Raw genomic sequence first — 14,653 nt, forward strand, 5'->3', positions numbered from 1 at the left:
GGAAGAGGTTTAAGCATCCTTGGAGAACAAAGCCTAAAAGAGGGGTGATTCGACTGAAGCTTATTGATGCATTGTCCATTCCCATGGCACAGACCTTAGACCCATATTCAGGTCTTGAAAGACAAAATGAATAGGAAAACGTGGTACTGAAATTTATAGTGTGTGATAGCATTAGGGACATGAAATTCGATTCAATAATAAAGATGGCACCTTGAAGGGGGGAGGACTGGGGGAGATGAGTCATTATGTGCCCTTTGACAATGTGTCATGTGGTCAAATCCCGAGCTTGGAACAATGCTCATATAAAATGTGTGCTGGCCTCAAGGCTTGGGCAGAAAGGCTGAGCAGCCTTTGCTTGTGCAGCAGAAGTCTCTTACAGCAGCTTTAGATTGCTTGGAAGTTAAGGAGAAAGGGTAGGCACGAGGCCCCATACATGAATTGGGTCATTGTATTATAAGGAACAAGATTACATTGTAGCCATAACCATTACATGAGGGAAGACCAAGAATGATACCAAAGTAATAAGACGAGGTGCAACCCGCTCATGGGTAGTGGCGCTCCTGCGCCTTAGGCCTGCAGTCCCGTGTGCATGCCCGCTAGCACCGTCGCTACGTGCTACGCATTGGTGGCACCATCTCCAGTGCCTCAAGTCTCGGCGTTGCGCGCTGTGGCCCTACCCGTAGGGACGTCGTGCGTCCTGCAAGTGTTTCAACGTCCTCTGTGCGCCAATGCCTTAATATCTTTGGGGGATACCTCACGCCCTGCGCTTCAAACACGCGCGGTGTGTGTGTGCAACCTGTGTGGTGCACGCGCACGGCGTTTAGCGCCCACACCTATGTATCATCGTGGCCACACAGCTCTCGCGCGCAGCGCCTGCACCTCTGCTGCCTAGCCTACGCGTCCCGCACACACGTGTAGCACTTGGCGCCTTGCGCGTGCAGTGTGTGCGCGACCTGCCCTGATCCATCGCACTTGCGCGTCGATGAGCATGAGCACCAAATGCACAATATACCTATAAGATTTAGCAACCTTACTTTGTTTAGGGACTTCATATTCCTCTCAAGTAAAGGACATGTGGGTATTTGGCGAAGTAGAAGCAAGGTAGTGGAAGTATTTGAGTAGAGGCCATAGTTTCACTAAGGTCAAGATATGCATTGTTAGATTCAGTCATAGCAGAGAGATACAGTTTCAGAAGTTTTCCTATTCCACATCTTTGTAATTTATTTGAAAATTTTGATCCTAAAGGTGCACAGTAAAGTTTTCTCAATGCACAATAAATCTGCATGTCATGTATTTTCTGAATGAGAAGTGCAGCTCTTTGTTTTTCCCAATCCACTTGGATATAATGAAATCGATGAGGCATAATGGCATAGATAAAGATTTAGTAAGGTACTCAGAGACTGTGTATACATGTGTGGTCGATAAATATCATAGTATGATTATTTCAATGATAATATATTTCCAAAAAATATTTATTAAAAAATAAAGTAAAAACACATTTGAGAATTTATCAAAACACACTGCAATGAGATAACTTTGCACAATCAATGATACTGTATCATATCATTCTCGAAAAGTTACATTTACCTTTCCTTCAGTGTGCAATGCAGTGAATAAAAGTAATGGCTTGAACAAAAGTAATGGCATGGTGAAACCCATAATTAGGTTATGTAATACTTGAGTCAATAAATTTGGAGAGGAACACAGATCTTCCATGCAGTGGGATAAGTCAGTCTATGATAACACATGATCCCATTGATTTTCATGTTGGGTTCAAGCCATTACTTTTGTTCACTCAGTAGCCACGTATTTCACATAATAAATAAATATATAGGCATCCAGTATTCACATAAAACATATTTTAACTTATAAACTTGTCAATGAATTCAGAATTGGGAGGTCAAAACAATTGAGGTTAGACACAGAATGCCCATCAATTATCTGCACTTAATCTAGGAAGGACGATAAAGAACAAATCATCTTTCTCTTAACCAACACATAACTTCTTGCGTAGGATTACCAGAAGGGTTGTTCATGTGATTATGGACGCTGATCCTTCTCTAACTCTACAGTCTGTATCTATATTTCTCTTCGCTCCCCTCTCTGATTATATTGTCCTGTTGATTTCTTAATGCATATTCTCACAAGGGCCGTTTCAGTTTTCTTCTCTTGCTTCCCAACAACTCTTCAATGGCCGCCTCTCTCTTCAATGGCAGAGTCATCCCTCGCTTCGTGTATATGTTCTTTTGAATAGAGGTTATCTCTCGTGAAAAGCTTTAAGAGATAGACCGAGAGGGAGAGAGAGAACATGGGACAGCTATCTGATAGATATATATCTTGTTTATCGCTATCTCCTTCAGTCGGTTAATGGGGACCCATGACGGAAGGAACCCATTTGACCATTGAATATTGACATCTTTCTCTCATGCCTTCTCTCTCTCTCATGACTTCTCTCTCTCATGCCTTCTCTCTCTCATGATTTCTTTCCCTCTCATGCCTTCTCTCTCTCATGATTTCTCTTCCTCTCATATCTTCCCTCTCTGTCATGATTTCTCTCCCTATCATACCTTCTCTCTCATGATTTCTCTCCCTCTCATACCTTCTCTCTCTCATGATTTCTCTCCCTCTCATACCTTCTTTCTCTCATGATTTCTCTACCTCTCATACCTTCTTTCTCTCTCATGATTTTTCCCTCTCATGCCTTCTCCCTCCTCCCCCCCCTATTTCTCTCTCCTCCTGTCATGTCTTCTCTCTGCCCCCCCCTGTCTTGTCTCTCCTTTTGTCATGCCTTCACACTTCCTCTCATGCCTTCTCTCCCTCCCTCTCCTGTCTTATCTCTCTCCCTCTTTCTTGTCTTCTGTCTCCTTCTCGCATGCCATCTCTCTCTCATCCTTCTCCCTCTCATGCCTTCTCTCTATATCTCTCTTTCACAGATTCTCTCTACATCTCTATCTCATAGCTTCTGTAACTCTATCTCATACCTTCTATCTCTCATACTTTCTCTCTCTCTCATACTTTCTCTCTCTCCCATATCTTCTCCTCTCATGCTTTCTCTCTCCCATATCTTCTCCCTCTCATACTTTCTCTCTCTGATACCTTCTCTCTATAAAACCTTCTATCTCTGATACCTTCTCTCTATAAAACCTTCTATCTCTGATACCTTCACTCTCTCATATCTTCACTCTCTCTCTCTTCACTCTCTCTCTTTCTCTTCACTCTCTCTTCACTCTCTCTCTTCTCTCTCCCTCTCTTCCCTCTCTCTCTTCTCTCTTCTCTCTCTCTTCACTCTCTCTCTTTCTCTTCACTCTCTCTTCACTCTCTCTCTTCTCTCTCCCTCTCTTCACTCTCTCTCTTCTCTCTTCACTCTCTCTTCTCTCTCTCTTTCTCTTCACTCTCTCTTCGCTCTCTCTCTTCTCTCTCCCTCTCTTCACTCTCTCTCTTTCTCTTCACTCTCTCTCTCTTCTCACTCTCTCTTCACTCTCTCTCTCTTCTCACTCTCTCTTCTCTCTCTTCCTGTCTCTTCTCTCTCTCTTCTCTCTCTCTCTCTTCTCTCTCTCTTCACTCTCTCTCTCTCCACATATATATATGTGTGTGTGTGTGTGTGTGTGTGTGTGTGTTTTGGTCAACATATTCTATCATCCCTTAATGCGCATCTCTCCTTCCCCTCCCAACAACAACAAGATCAGCTTAAATTGCATCCTGTACATAAGACCGTCCTTGTCGAACCACTCATACAGATAATGGGGAAGAGATGGCAGGAACCTGCTGTACATGCATCTCTCTTACCAAAATTAGCATCAAGAGGCTTAAGGACAAGAAGGCTGGATTTTCTCACTCTTCTACTTCATGCACTCATTCATCATTTAGATGATGAAGAAAGAAGAAAGAGAGATGAAACCTGTACAGAGAGATGAGTCAGATCTCGACGTTTGGGGGCAGATTGAGGTCGATCAGTCCGTCTCCTTCGAAGTCCTCCGGCCTCTTCCGGCGCCGCGAAGAGTGGGTATGGAAGTTGTCCTCTGTGCAAGAAGTTCCTGCCTTTTTACCTTCTTTCAAAGGACAAGTTGGTCAAATTGAAGAGAGAGAGAGAGTGGGGGAGAGAGAGAGATTGATTGACGTAGAAATAGAGATGGAAAATCATGAAGAGAAAGAGGTCAGTATGTGGATAGACATAAAAAGATGTAAAATGAAAGAGGTATATGTCATAGAGGTAGAGAGAGTGTGTGTGAGAGAGATAAATAGAAAGATAGAGCATATTTTGGAGGATACTGCTAGAGAGAGATATAAATAGAGATGGAAATTCAGATAGAAAAAGAGGTCAATATGTGGGTAGACATAAGTAGATGCAGTGGTAGAGGTACATGCCACAGCGGTAGCGAGAGAGTAAGAGAGAGAGATAAATAAAAAGATAGGATGGATGCGGGGAGGACACCGCAAAAGATAGAGATACAAACCGAGATGGAAATTCAGACGGAGAAAGAGGTTCAATATGTGGGTAGACATAAGTAGATACAATGGTAGAGGTATATGCCATCAAGGTAGAAAGAGAGAGAAAGAGAGAGATAAAGATGGCCCAATGATTGGCATCACAATCATAACGAACATGGACATAAAAAAAGCATATCTACAGACAAGTGAAGAGAGAGAAAATATTAACAAGAGAACGGTCTTCTTTGTTTCATACCAGGCGTCTCCCTGATAAGATGATTCCAACCGCTCCCCTCAATCAGTTGACTAGAATCCCATAAATCTGTAAGCTCTGAAGCTCTTTCGATGCCCTTTGATCTATATGGGGCAATATTGTGTGTGGCGTTCGTTAATGAGCCCAAAAGATCATTCTCAATACACTCATATCTGCAGAAAATTCAGTCCGATTAGCTGTAAGACAAAGCATGAGGGAGGCAAAGAAAGAAGATAGTGAAGTGAACTAGAGAGAGAAAGAATGAGTTGGATAGAAAAAGGAAGACAGAAATAGTGGTTAGGGAAAGGGAAAACCTACAAAGAGAGGAACTTTGAAGTTAAATGAAAATGGAGAGATTGAGAGAAAGAATGGGTGTGACAGATGAAGGAAGACAGAAATAGAGAGAGACTGAGCAGGGGGAAGATGGAGAAAAAAAAGAATGGATAGAAGAGAGGAAGACCGAAAGAATCGGAGAAGGAATGAGTTGGTTAGAGACAGAAAACCTACAGAAAGAGATAAAGGATGAGGGAGAGAGAAAGAAAGAAAGAATAAGAGGCAGAAAGATAAAATGCAGGAGGAAGAATGAGAGGAAGAAACGAAGGCAGATATAGAAGGAAATAATGAGAGAGGACTAAGAAGGAAAGAGAGAAGAAGACAGAAGAAGGAAAAAATGAGAGGGAGAGAGAAAGAACGACAGATGCAAAGAAAAATGAGAGGGAAATAGAAAGACAGAGAAAGGAGACCTACAGAGGATGAATTAGTGGGAGATGGAAGAAGAAATAAATAGATGGAGAGGAAGAGCAAAATAAAAAGAGGGTGAGAGAAGTAGAGAGAGCGCACATTTTATGACAGAGCTGATCAATGAGGACAGAGAGATTGATGATGTTCATCCTCGCCGCCACAACCTGTTCTTCAGTTGACTCGTCGAAATCCAAAGTCAAAGACTTTGACAGCCTCTCAACATTACTTTCAAGCTGTTGTTGCTGGTCCTCAAAGAGATTCTGCTTAATTTCTCTTTCTTCCTTGCTCATCTCATCCTTGAAAATCTCATCCCCAAACATGTAAAACGCAAAGGGGTAGGAGTAAGAAAGCATCCGCCTCGACCTGAACAGCCGGTGGAGCCCATTCAAGAGCCAGCTGTAATCCTTCATCGTCCAGTCCTTGGATTCCATAACAGAAATCTTTGCCTGGATTGCAGAACTCAACTTGGTTTCCTGCTTGCAAGAATCTTTATGGCTCTTGTAGAACTTGTGATAATGCATGTATCGATGTAGCTCGCGCTTCGCCATCTCTGTCTTTTGATCTTTGTACCGTCCACAGCTGTGCCCGGCTATGTTTGACCATGTGTGTTCATAACCCGTAGCAGCTCCACACAGCCAACTGTCCAGAATAAAAATATTGAAATTTCTATTCAAACTGATTTTTCAACAATTTAAATCACTCACCAGAAAGCCTGCCCACAAATGCAAGTGACAAGATTACAACCGCCATTTTTCTCGATGTGTTTGAAGCACTTTGGACAAGACTTAGTGTTAGCAGTTATCCAGTTCACTGTCTCTGACTCATCTCGGCACTTCTTCACCCAAAGTCGCCACATTTGGCAAGAACATGGAGAATGTGCTTCTGATAAGCAGCCAAAGCAGAACTGCAGCCCACACGTGCACTCAACCTCGCAGTACACATCACCGTCAACGCGAATCGCATTGCCGCAGTGAGGGACGGAGGGGCACCAATTCACCTTATTGTTGTCTTCAATGTACGATTCCAGGAGGTAACGCTCAAATCGGTCGGCCATGTCAGGATCTTTTGTGTTGACTAAACTCCTGACAACGGCTTCATCGCAAATGGCGTTGCACTTGGAGGCCATGCACCGAATTCGACGGCTCTGACCATCGTTGATCTTCACCATAAAATGTTCAGTCCAACCTAAAGAAGAAAAACATTTAATATATTTATCTGGTAATAGAAGTAGCCAAAATTACAAGGAAATCAGGCGACATCAGCTTAATAATTGTTCTCAAACTCTCAAACCGAAAAAAATTACAACGAGACAAGACTTCGACGAAGAAGTCATAAAAGAATGGCCACATCTATTTAGAAATATAATTGAGAAAATAATTGTGAAGATAATTGACAAGATGAGTGTCAAGCAAATGGAAAAATCATGTGCCTTTATGGAAATTTTCCAAGCAAGTTCTGTTTCTACATTAAAAAGAGTGTCAAAATGAGATGTAATATTTACATGTTTAAAGAACCTACCCTCTTCTCGTTTGAAACCATTTTTTTGAAAGTAGAATCCTTAGTATTTTGCACATATTAAAAATATATCACCATCCAAAACAAACCAGAGACGATGGTACTGCAATAATGAGCAAGAAATCTCAATTAAATATAAAAGAGAACTTACTTACAATCATTACAGTAAATATGACCACAGTCCATTGTGGTAGTGTCATCAATCGCAACCTCCTCGAAACAAATCTGGCATAAAACTGGAGATGAAGGCAAGGACAAATGAAGAGCCCTAGAATCTGACAATGTTAATCCTGCTTCTGAAAATAGCTGATCTCTCCCCCTTTCAACAAGAATGGAAAAAATTTTGTCTACATCCCATCTATGGCAGATCAGCAAAGTCCTCGCATGCTGCTCCGGCAGTTGTAGCAAATCCATGACCCTCTGTAAATCCTCTCTCTACAAAAAAACAAAATTACATCAAAATCAACTCTAATTAAAATCATCAAGAAGGATATTGGAATTACTTATTTAGAATTAAAATAAAAACTTACACCAGAAAATTGAAATACAGGGATACTATCGGTGAGAAGACGCACTATACAGGAATTTTTAGAAAATATGAAATATTTGAGGAGAAACCGAACAAATTTACAACCGTTTTGCAATCTTTCCCTTAACGTTCTTGAAGTACAAGGAATATAAATAATAGATTCTAATTGATACCTGGGCAGACAAAAGCGACTCCCGCGTAATCACCTGCGAAAATTAACCAGAAAAAATTAAATTTCCCCAATAAAATTTATCCTCATCGATCTGCCAAATGAAATCTTTAAACATGAGAGAAAACAGAACGAGATCAAGAGAAATTGAAAGAAAACATCAGAGTAGGGCTGATGAACAGGCCCTTCCACGAATTCCTCCTCATAAATCGATTCAAAACACGAATAATCGATCAAATACTGTGGCTTAAAATTCGGACAGAGGATAAGCGTACAAGTCAAATTCCTCACTAAGCAATGAATAAAATTGAAATTTTGGAGTAAGAAGAGAAAAAGGGGTAGTAGTTTGATATGAGTCTCCGTCGTACATATCTTGGAAAAAAAAGAAAGAAAAGAAGAAGCGGGCCCGCCACGTCGGATCATTCCCAAGGAACCCCATAGGCGGGGGACCCCGCCGATAAATAAGAAGGAGAAGAAGTTCAAAAAGCAGGAAGTCAGTTAGTGACATCGGGGAGCGGGAGATTCTCCTCTCCAGTGATTGACGAGAGCGATCCACCTCGTCGCGATCCCGTCCTCTTCCCTCTTCTGATCTTTCGTTTTCATGCTTATTTTTCCCTTCAACTGGAAGTGCATTGTATTGTGAACTTCTCCCTCGTTTGGATCAGTATATTTCCATTTGACACTCTTCCTTTTCCGTGTATTGCTTCGATATTCTGGGAAAATTGGGCTCGGATCGACATCAATTGCTGAGGTCGTAACATAGTTGTAGATTATCCAACAACTAATTCAAAGTATAAAATTGAAAATTGGGAATAAGAAAGAGAAAAAGGAGTAATAGTAGATTACCCAACATTTTGATCAAAGTAGAAAACTGAAAAAAAAAATTTGAATTAAAGAAAACTGAAAATTGAAAGAAAGAGAAAAAGGGGTAGTAGTAGATTACCCAACAACTCGATCAAAGCATTAATTTGAAAATCGGGGGTAAGAAAGAGAAAAAGGGGTAGTAGTTGTAGATTATCCAACAACTCGATCAAAGTGTAAATTTGAAAATTGGGAGTAAGAAAGAGAAGAATGGGTAGTAGTAGTAGATTAACCAACAACTCGATCAAAATATAAATTTGAAAATAGGGAGTAAGAAAGAGAAAAGGGGTAATAGTAGTAGATTACTCAACCACTCGATCAAAGTATAAATTTGAAAATTGGGAGTAAGAAAGAGAAAAAAGGGTAGGACTAGATTACCCAACAACTCGATGAAAGCATAGATTTGAAAATTGGGAGTAAGAAAGAGAAAAAGGAGTATTACTGGTAAATTGCCCAACAACTCGATCAGAGTATAAATTTAAAAATTGGGAGAAGAAAGAGAAAATGGAGTAGTAGGAGTAGATTACCCAACAACTCGATCAAAGTATAAATTTGAAAATTGGGAGTAAGAAAGAGAATAGGGGTAATATTAGTAGATTACTCTACCACTCGATCAGAATATAAATTTGAAAATTGGGAGTAAGAAAGAGAAAAAGGGGTAATAGTAGTAGATTACTCTACCACTCGATCAAAGTATAAATTTGAAAATTGGGAGTAAGAAAGAGAAAAAGGGGTAATAGTAGTAGATCACTCTACCACTCGATCAAAGAATAAATTTGAAAATTGGGAGTAAAAAAAAGGGGGGGTAATAGTGGTAGATTACCCAACAACTCGATCAAAGCATGAAAATTCAAAATTCGGATTAAGAACACGCGTTACTCACCTGAGTAGAGCACCGGGAAGAAGAGGAAGCTCCGCAATCCGCCTCAAGATCCTGATTACCGAACGCCCCGATCGAGTCCCGATCGCTATCGTAGTAATCTTCTTCACTCGAGGAGTATCCATTCGAACCCGGCATTCTTCCCCTAGAGAGAGAGAGAAACGAAGAGAGAGAGAAACGAAGAGAGAGAGACAGAGAGAGAGAGAGAGATTTATAGAGAGAGAACGAGAGATTTCTCGGAAGGACCCTCGATTGTGGTCTCGATCTTCCCCGGCGTTTCGCGATTTCCTACGAATTCGGGTGCGATTTTGTCGCTTGCGGATTGGTTGGGCATCTTCTTCGCGTCGGTTCTACTTCTCTGCGATCGTTTCACTGTATCATGCCTTCTCTCCGATCATCTGTTTCCTCTTCTATAGCGTCGTCTCAGACTCCGTAGACCGTAGATAGAGAGAACTAAGAGAGAGAAACAAGAGAGAGAGAGAGAATGAAGAGAGAGAAGTAAGACTGAGAAATAAGAGAGAGAATAAATAGAGAGAAACCAGAGAAAGAGAGAGAATGAAGACAGAAATAAGATCGAGAAAGAGAATGAAGACAGAAATTAGAGAGAGAAATAAGAGAAAGAAAGAAGAGAGAGAGAGAGATAAGAGAGAAATAAGAAAGAGATGAGAAAGAAATAAGAGAGAGAATGAAGAGAAAGATATATATATATATATAAGAGAAAAATAAGAAAGAAATGAAAAAGAAAGAAGAGAGAGAGAGATAAGAGAGAATAAGAAAGAGATGAGAAAGAAATAAGAGAAAGAATGAGAGAGAGAGAGAGAGATAAGAGAGAAATAAGAAAGAGATGAGAGAAAAATAAGAGAGAATGAATGATAAGAGAGAAATAAGCAAGAAATGAGAATGAAATAAGAGAGAGAATGGAGAGAGAGAGAAATAAGAAAGAAATGGGGAAAGAAGAGAGAGAAAAGAGAGATATAAGAAAGAAATGAGAAAGAAATAATAGAAAGAATGAAGAGAGAGATAAGAGAGAAATAAGAAAGAAAAATGAGAAAGAAATAAGACAGAAAGACAAGAGAGAAATAATAAAGAGAAATGAGAAATAAGTAAGAGAGAGAGAAAAGAGATAAATAAGAAAGAATAAGAGAAAGAATGAAGAGGAGGGAGATAGGAGAGAAATAAGAGAGAGAATGCAGAGAGAATAAGAAAGAGAAAAGAGAAAGAATGAATAGAACGAGAGATAAGAGAGAAATAAGACAGAAATGAGAAAGAAATAAGATAAAGAATGAGGAGAGAGAGATGTATATATATATAAGAAAGACAAATGAGAAAGAAATAAGAGAGAGAGAGATATGAGAGAGATAAGACAGAAATGAGAAAGAAATAAGAGAGAGAATGAAGAGAGAGAGAGATATATAAGAAAGAGAAATGAGAAAGAAATAAGAGAGAGAGAGAGAGATAAGAGAGAAATAAGAAAGAGAAATGAGAAAGAAGTGAGGGAGATAAGAGAGAAATAAGAAAGAAAAATGAGAAAGAAATTAGAGAGAGAATGATGAGAGAGATGAGAGAGAAATGAGAAAGAAGAGAGGGAGATAAGAGAGAAATAAGAAAGAGAAATGAGAAAGAAATTAGAGAGAGAATGATGAGAGAGATGAGAGAGAAATGAGAAAGAAGAGAGGGAGATAAGAGAGAAATAAGAAAGAGAAATGAGAAAGAAATTAGAGAGAGAATGATGAGAGAGATGAGAGAGAAATGAGAAAGAAGAGAGGGAGATAAGAGAGAAATAAGAAAGAGAAATGAGAAAAAAATTAGAGAGAGAATGATGAGAGAGATAAGAGAGAAATGAGAAAGAAATAGGAGATAAAATGAAGAGACAAGAGAGAAATAAGAAAGAAATAAGAGAGATAATGAAGAGAGAGAATGAAGAGAGAGAGATAAGAGAGAAATAAGAAAGAAATAAGAGAGACAGAGAGAGAGATAAGAGATAAATAATAAAGAGAAATGAGAAAGAAGAGAGAGATAAGAGAGAAATAAGAAAGAAATGAGAAATAAATTAGAGAGAGAATGAAGAGAGAGATAAGAGAGAAATAAGAAAGAGAACTGAGAAAGAAATAAGAGAGAGAGATAAGAAAGAAATGAGAAAGAAATAAGAGAGAGAGAGAGATAAGAGAGAAATAATAAAGAGAAATGAGAAAGAAGAGAGAGAGATGTAAGAGAGCAATGACAAAGAGAAATGAGAAAGAAGTAAGAGAGAGAGAGAGAGATAAGAGAGAAATAAGAAAGAGAAATGAGGAAGTAAGAGAATGAAGAGAGAGAAAAAGAGGGAAGACAAACGTGAGAGAGAGATAAGAAAGAGAAACGTGAGAAAGAGAGAGAGAGATAAGAAAGACAAATGAGAGAGAGAATGAGGAAAGAGAAGAGAGAGAAATAAGAATGAGAAATGAGAGAGAGAAATAATAGAGAAAGAAGAGGGAGAGAGAATGAAGAGAGAAAAAATGAAGAGAGAGAAATTCGCGCGAGAATGAAGAGGCAAAATTAGAAAGAGAAAGAAAAGAAAAAAATCAGAGAGAGAATGAAAAGAAAGAAATCAGAGAGAGAATGAAAAAAAAAGAAATCACAGAGAGAAATCACAGAGAGAATGAAAAGAACGAAATCGGAGAGCGAAATCAGAGAGACAATGAAGAGAGAGAAATAAGAGCGAGAAAAGAGAGAAATATGAAAGAGAATCAGAGAATGAAGAGAGAAGTGAAGAGAGAGAGAGAAATGAAAAGAGAGAGAGAGAGAGAAAAAAAAGAGAGAGATATATGAGAGAGAGAATTATGAGAGAGAAATAAGAGAGAGAATGAACAGAGGGAAATAAGAGAGAGAATTATGAGAGAGAAATAAGAGAGAGAATGAAGAGAGAGAAACATGAGAGAGAACGAAGAGAGATATAAGAGAGAGAATGAACAGAGGGAAATAAGAGAGAGAATTATGAGAGAGAAATAAGAGAGAATGAAGAGAGAGAAACATGAGAGAGAACGAAGAGAGATATAAGAGAGAGAATGAAGAGAGAAATAAGAGAGAGAATGAAGAGAGAAATAAGAGAGAGAATGAAGAGAGAAATAAGAGAGAGAATGAAGAGAGAGAAACATGAGAGAGAACGAAGAGAGATATAAGAGAGAGAATGAAGAGAGAAATAAGAGAGAGAATGAAGAGAGAAATAAGAGAGAGAATGAAGAGAGAAATAAGAGAGAGAATGAAGAGAGAGAAACATGAGAGAGAACGAAGAGAGATATAAGAGAGAGAATGAAGAGAGAAATAAGAGAGAGAATGAAGAGAGAGAAATAAGAGAGAGAATGAAGAGAGAGAAACATGAGAGAGAACGAAGAGAGATATAAGAGAGAGAATGAAGAGAGAAATAAGAGAGAGAATGAAGAGAGAGAAATATGAGAGAGAATGAAGAGAGAAATAAGAGAGAGAGTGAAGAGAGAGAAAAAAGAGAGAGAATGAAGAGAGAGGAATATGAGAGAGAAATAAGAGAATAAAAAAAGAAATAAATAAATAAGATAGAGAGAGAGAGAGAAAAGAAAGAAATAAGAGAGAGAGAGAGAGAGAAAAGAAAGAAATAAGATAGAGAGAGAAAAAAAAAAAGAAAGAAATAAGAGAGAGAGGGGAAAAAAAGAAATAAGAAGAGAGAAATAAGAGAGAGAAAGAGAGAGGGGGAGCATATTGTAAAAATAAGGAGATAATTAGGTATAAAGTTTAGTAATTGCGCTAGAGAGTAAAAGTACCACGCCAAGTAGGAAACGAATCTGGGACATTTAATCATCATTAATTCAAATGATTCTGCCAATAAAAAACAATGGTTGGCCCCACACGGCTCTTTCTATATTTAGTTATTTCCATCTACGTATGTCTTGATAAGTAAATAGCTAATAATATTGGTATTTTTTGGTGTTGTATAATGTATTTAGGATAAAATATGGATTGATGGGATGGATGAGAAAGCCAAATAAAATTAGATCAATTCACTGGATAGTTCATAAAACTGGAGAAAGTACAGTACATTTTTCTAATTATATGCGCATAATACATCAAAGACTTTGTTTGGAATACCCACATAGATTGGCTAATGCATGGCGCAATCGCCAAATAAGCATGCATTTCAAGGCAGAGAAAAACATTGACAGGTGCCATAAACTACAAAACTGAAGAAAAATGATCTTATTTTTTTAGTTCTTTAATATGCTGGGTGGAAATTAAAACAAAACATGTAAGAAACAACTCACTTATCCCGGTTACAGTATATAGATACCCATTTTTTCAAATCAAAAGGTTTATACTGATTTTCCAAAATGTTATATTTCTTAGGTTCAAGCATTAGGTTTTATTTGTTTGCTAATCAACTCAAATTTATTTTTCTCCAATAAAATTTGAAAAGGAACGAGCATCACTTTCTGTAAAATCTTATTTTTAACTTATTATATCTCCTATCACAATAAATCAATATTAGATTTACTACTGATCAATAAAGTGTTTCATCACTTTCATAAACCCATGTTTTTTAACTTATTATTTCTCCTATTACAATACATCAATATTAGATTTACAACTAATCAATAAGGTGTTTCATCACTTTCATAAGCTCATAATTTTAACTTACTATTTTTGGAATTTTCAAATACACCAAATAGTACTAATGGGAAGGTGTCTCACCAAATAGTATATGATTGTCCCTATTCATGAATTTTATCAAAGACATTTTAGAGTATTTGATATACTCTTTATTGACAATTTAATCTAGAGATGGACCATAACGAAGGAGGTATCAATTATGGGAAATCATTAATTAGGTCCCAGAAGTGCCAAATAATTTTATCATGGTAAATAATTTTTTCCCCTAGTACTACGGTCAAAAACGTTTTCAAATTTATGAATCTAAAATTTCTTGTTTAACTTTGTTCAATTTCTATATTTGTGCCAAACATTTATCCTTGTTGAGACTATTATAGGACCTATAGATTATATAGAAAGGATTAATTTAAATGTTTTAGAAGAAGTAAGTACACCAGATTCTATAAAAATTATTATTCAAGATTCAATAAATCTATTCGTACTTGAAAGGCTAAAAAAATATTATCTTGTTGGATAAAGAACCTCAATCAAGCAGCCTTGACGAGCTTGTCAGGCATTCTACTATTTTTGTTGAAGTTTTACATATATTTTTTACATGGGAAATTGTCATTTTTCTTTATATATGGGCTCTTGAATTACTTCTAAGATGGGCGTCTTCAAATC

General features: G+C 38.0%; 1 protein-coding gene across 2 annotated transcripts; it reads right to left on the minus strand.

The window, feature by feature from the left end:
* Positions 1–3,684: 3,684 nt before the first annotated feature.
* On the minus strand, positions 3,685–9,894 carry LOC144707581 (putative E3 ubiquitin-protein ligase ARI1). Of its 2 annotated transcripts, none has more exons than XM_078580768.1 (7): positions 9,380–9,894; positions 7,640–7,672; positions 7,093–7,372; positions 6,127–6,607; positions 5,522–6,061; positions 4,685–4,854; positions 3,685–4,049 (listed from the first exon to the last, which is right to left on the minus strand). In XM_078580768.1, exons 1-7 carry the CDS (start codon positions 9,512–9,514, stop codon positions 3,916–3,918), a joined length of 1,773 nt encoding a protein of 590 aa, XP_078436894.1. In that variant the 5' UTR covers positions 9,515–9,894; the 3' UTR covers positions 3,685–3,915. The 2 variants fall into 2 exon arrangements, with proteins under 2 accessions (XP_078436894.1, XP_078436895.1); XM_078580769.1 differs by having other exon boundaries at positions 3,685–4,046; positions 9,380–9,892.
* Positions 9,895–14,653: the final 4,759 nt, after the last annotated feature.

This window comes from Wolffia australiana, chromosome 9 (assembly GCF_029677425.1).
Source record: "Wolffia australiana isolate 7733 chromosome 9, ASM2967742v1".
Taxonomy (NCBI): domain Eukaryota; kingdom Viridiplantae; phylum Streptophyta; class Magnoliopsida; order Alismatales; family Araceae; genus Wolffia; species Wolffia australiana.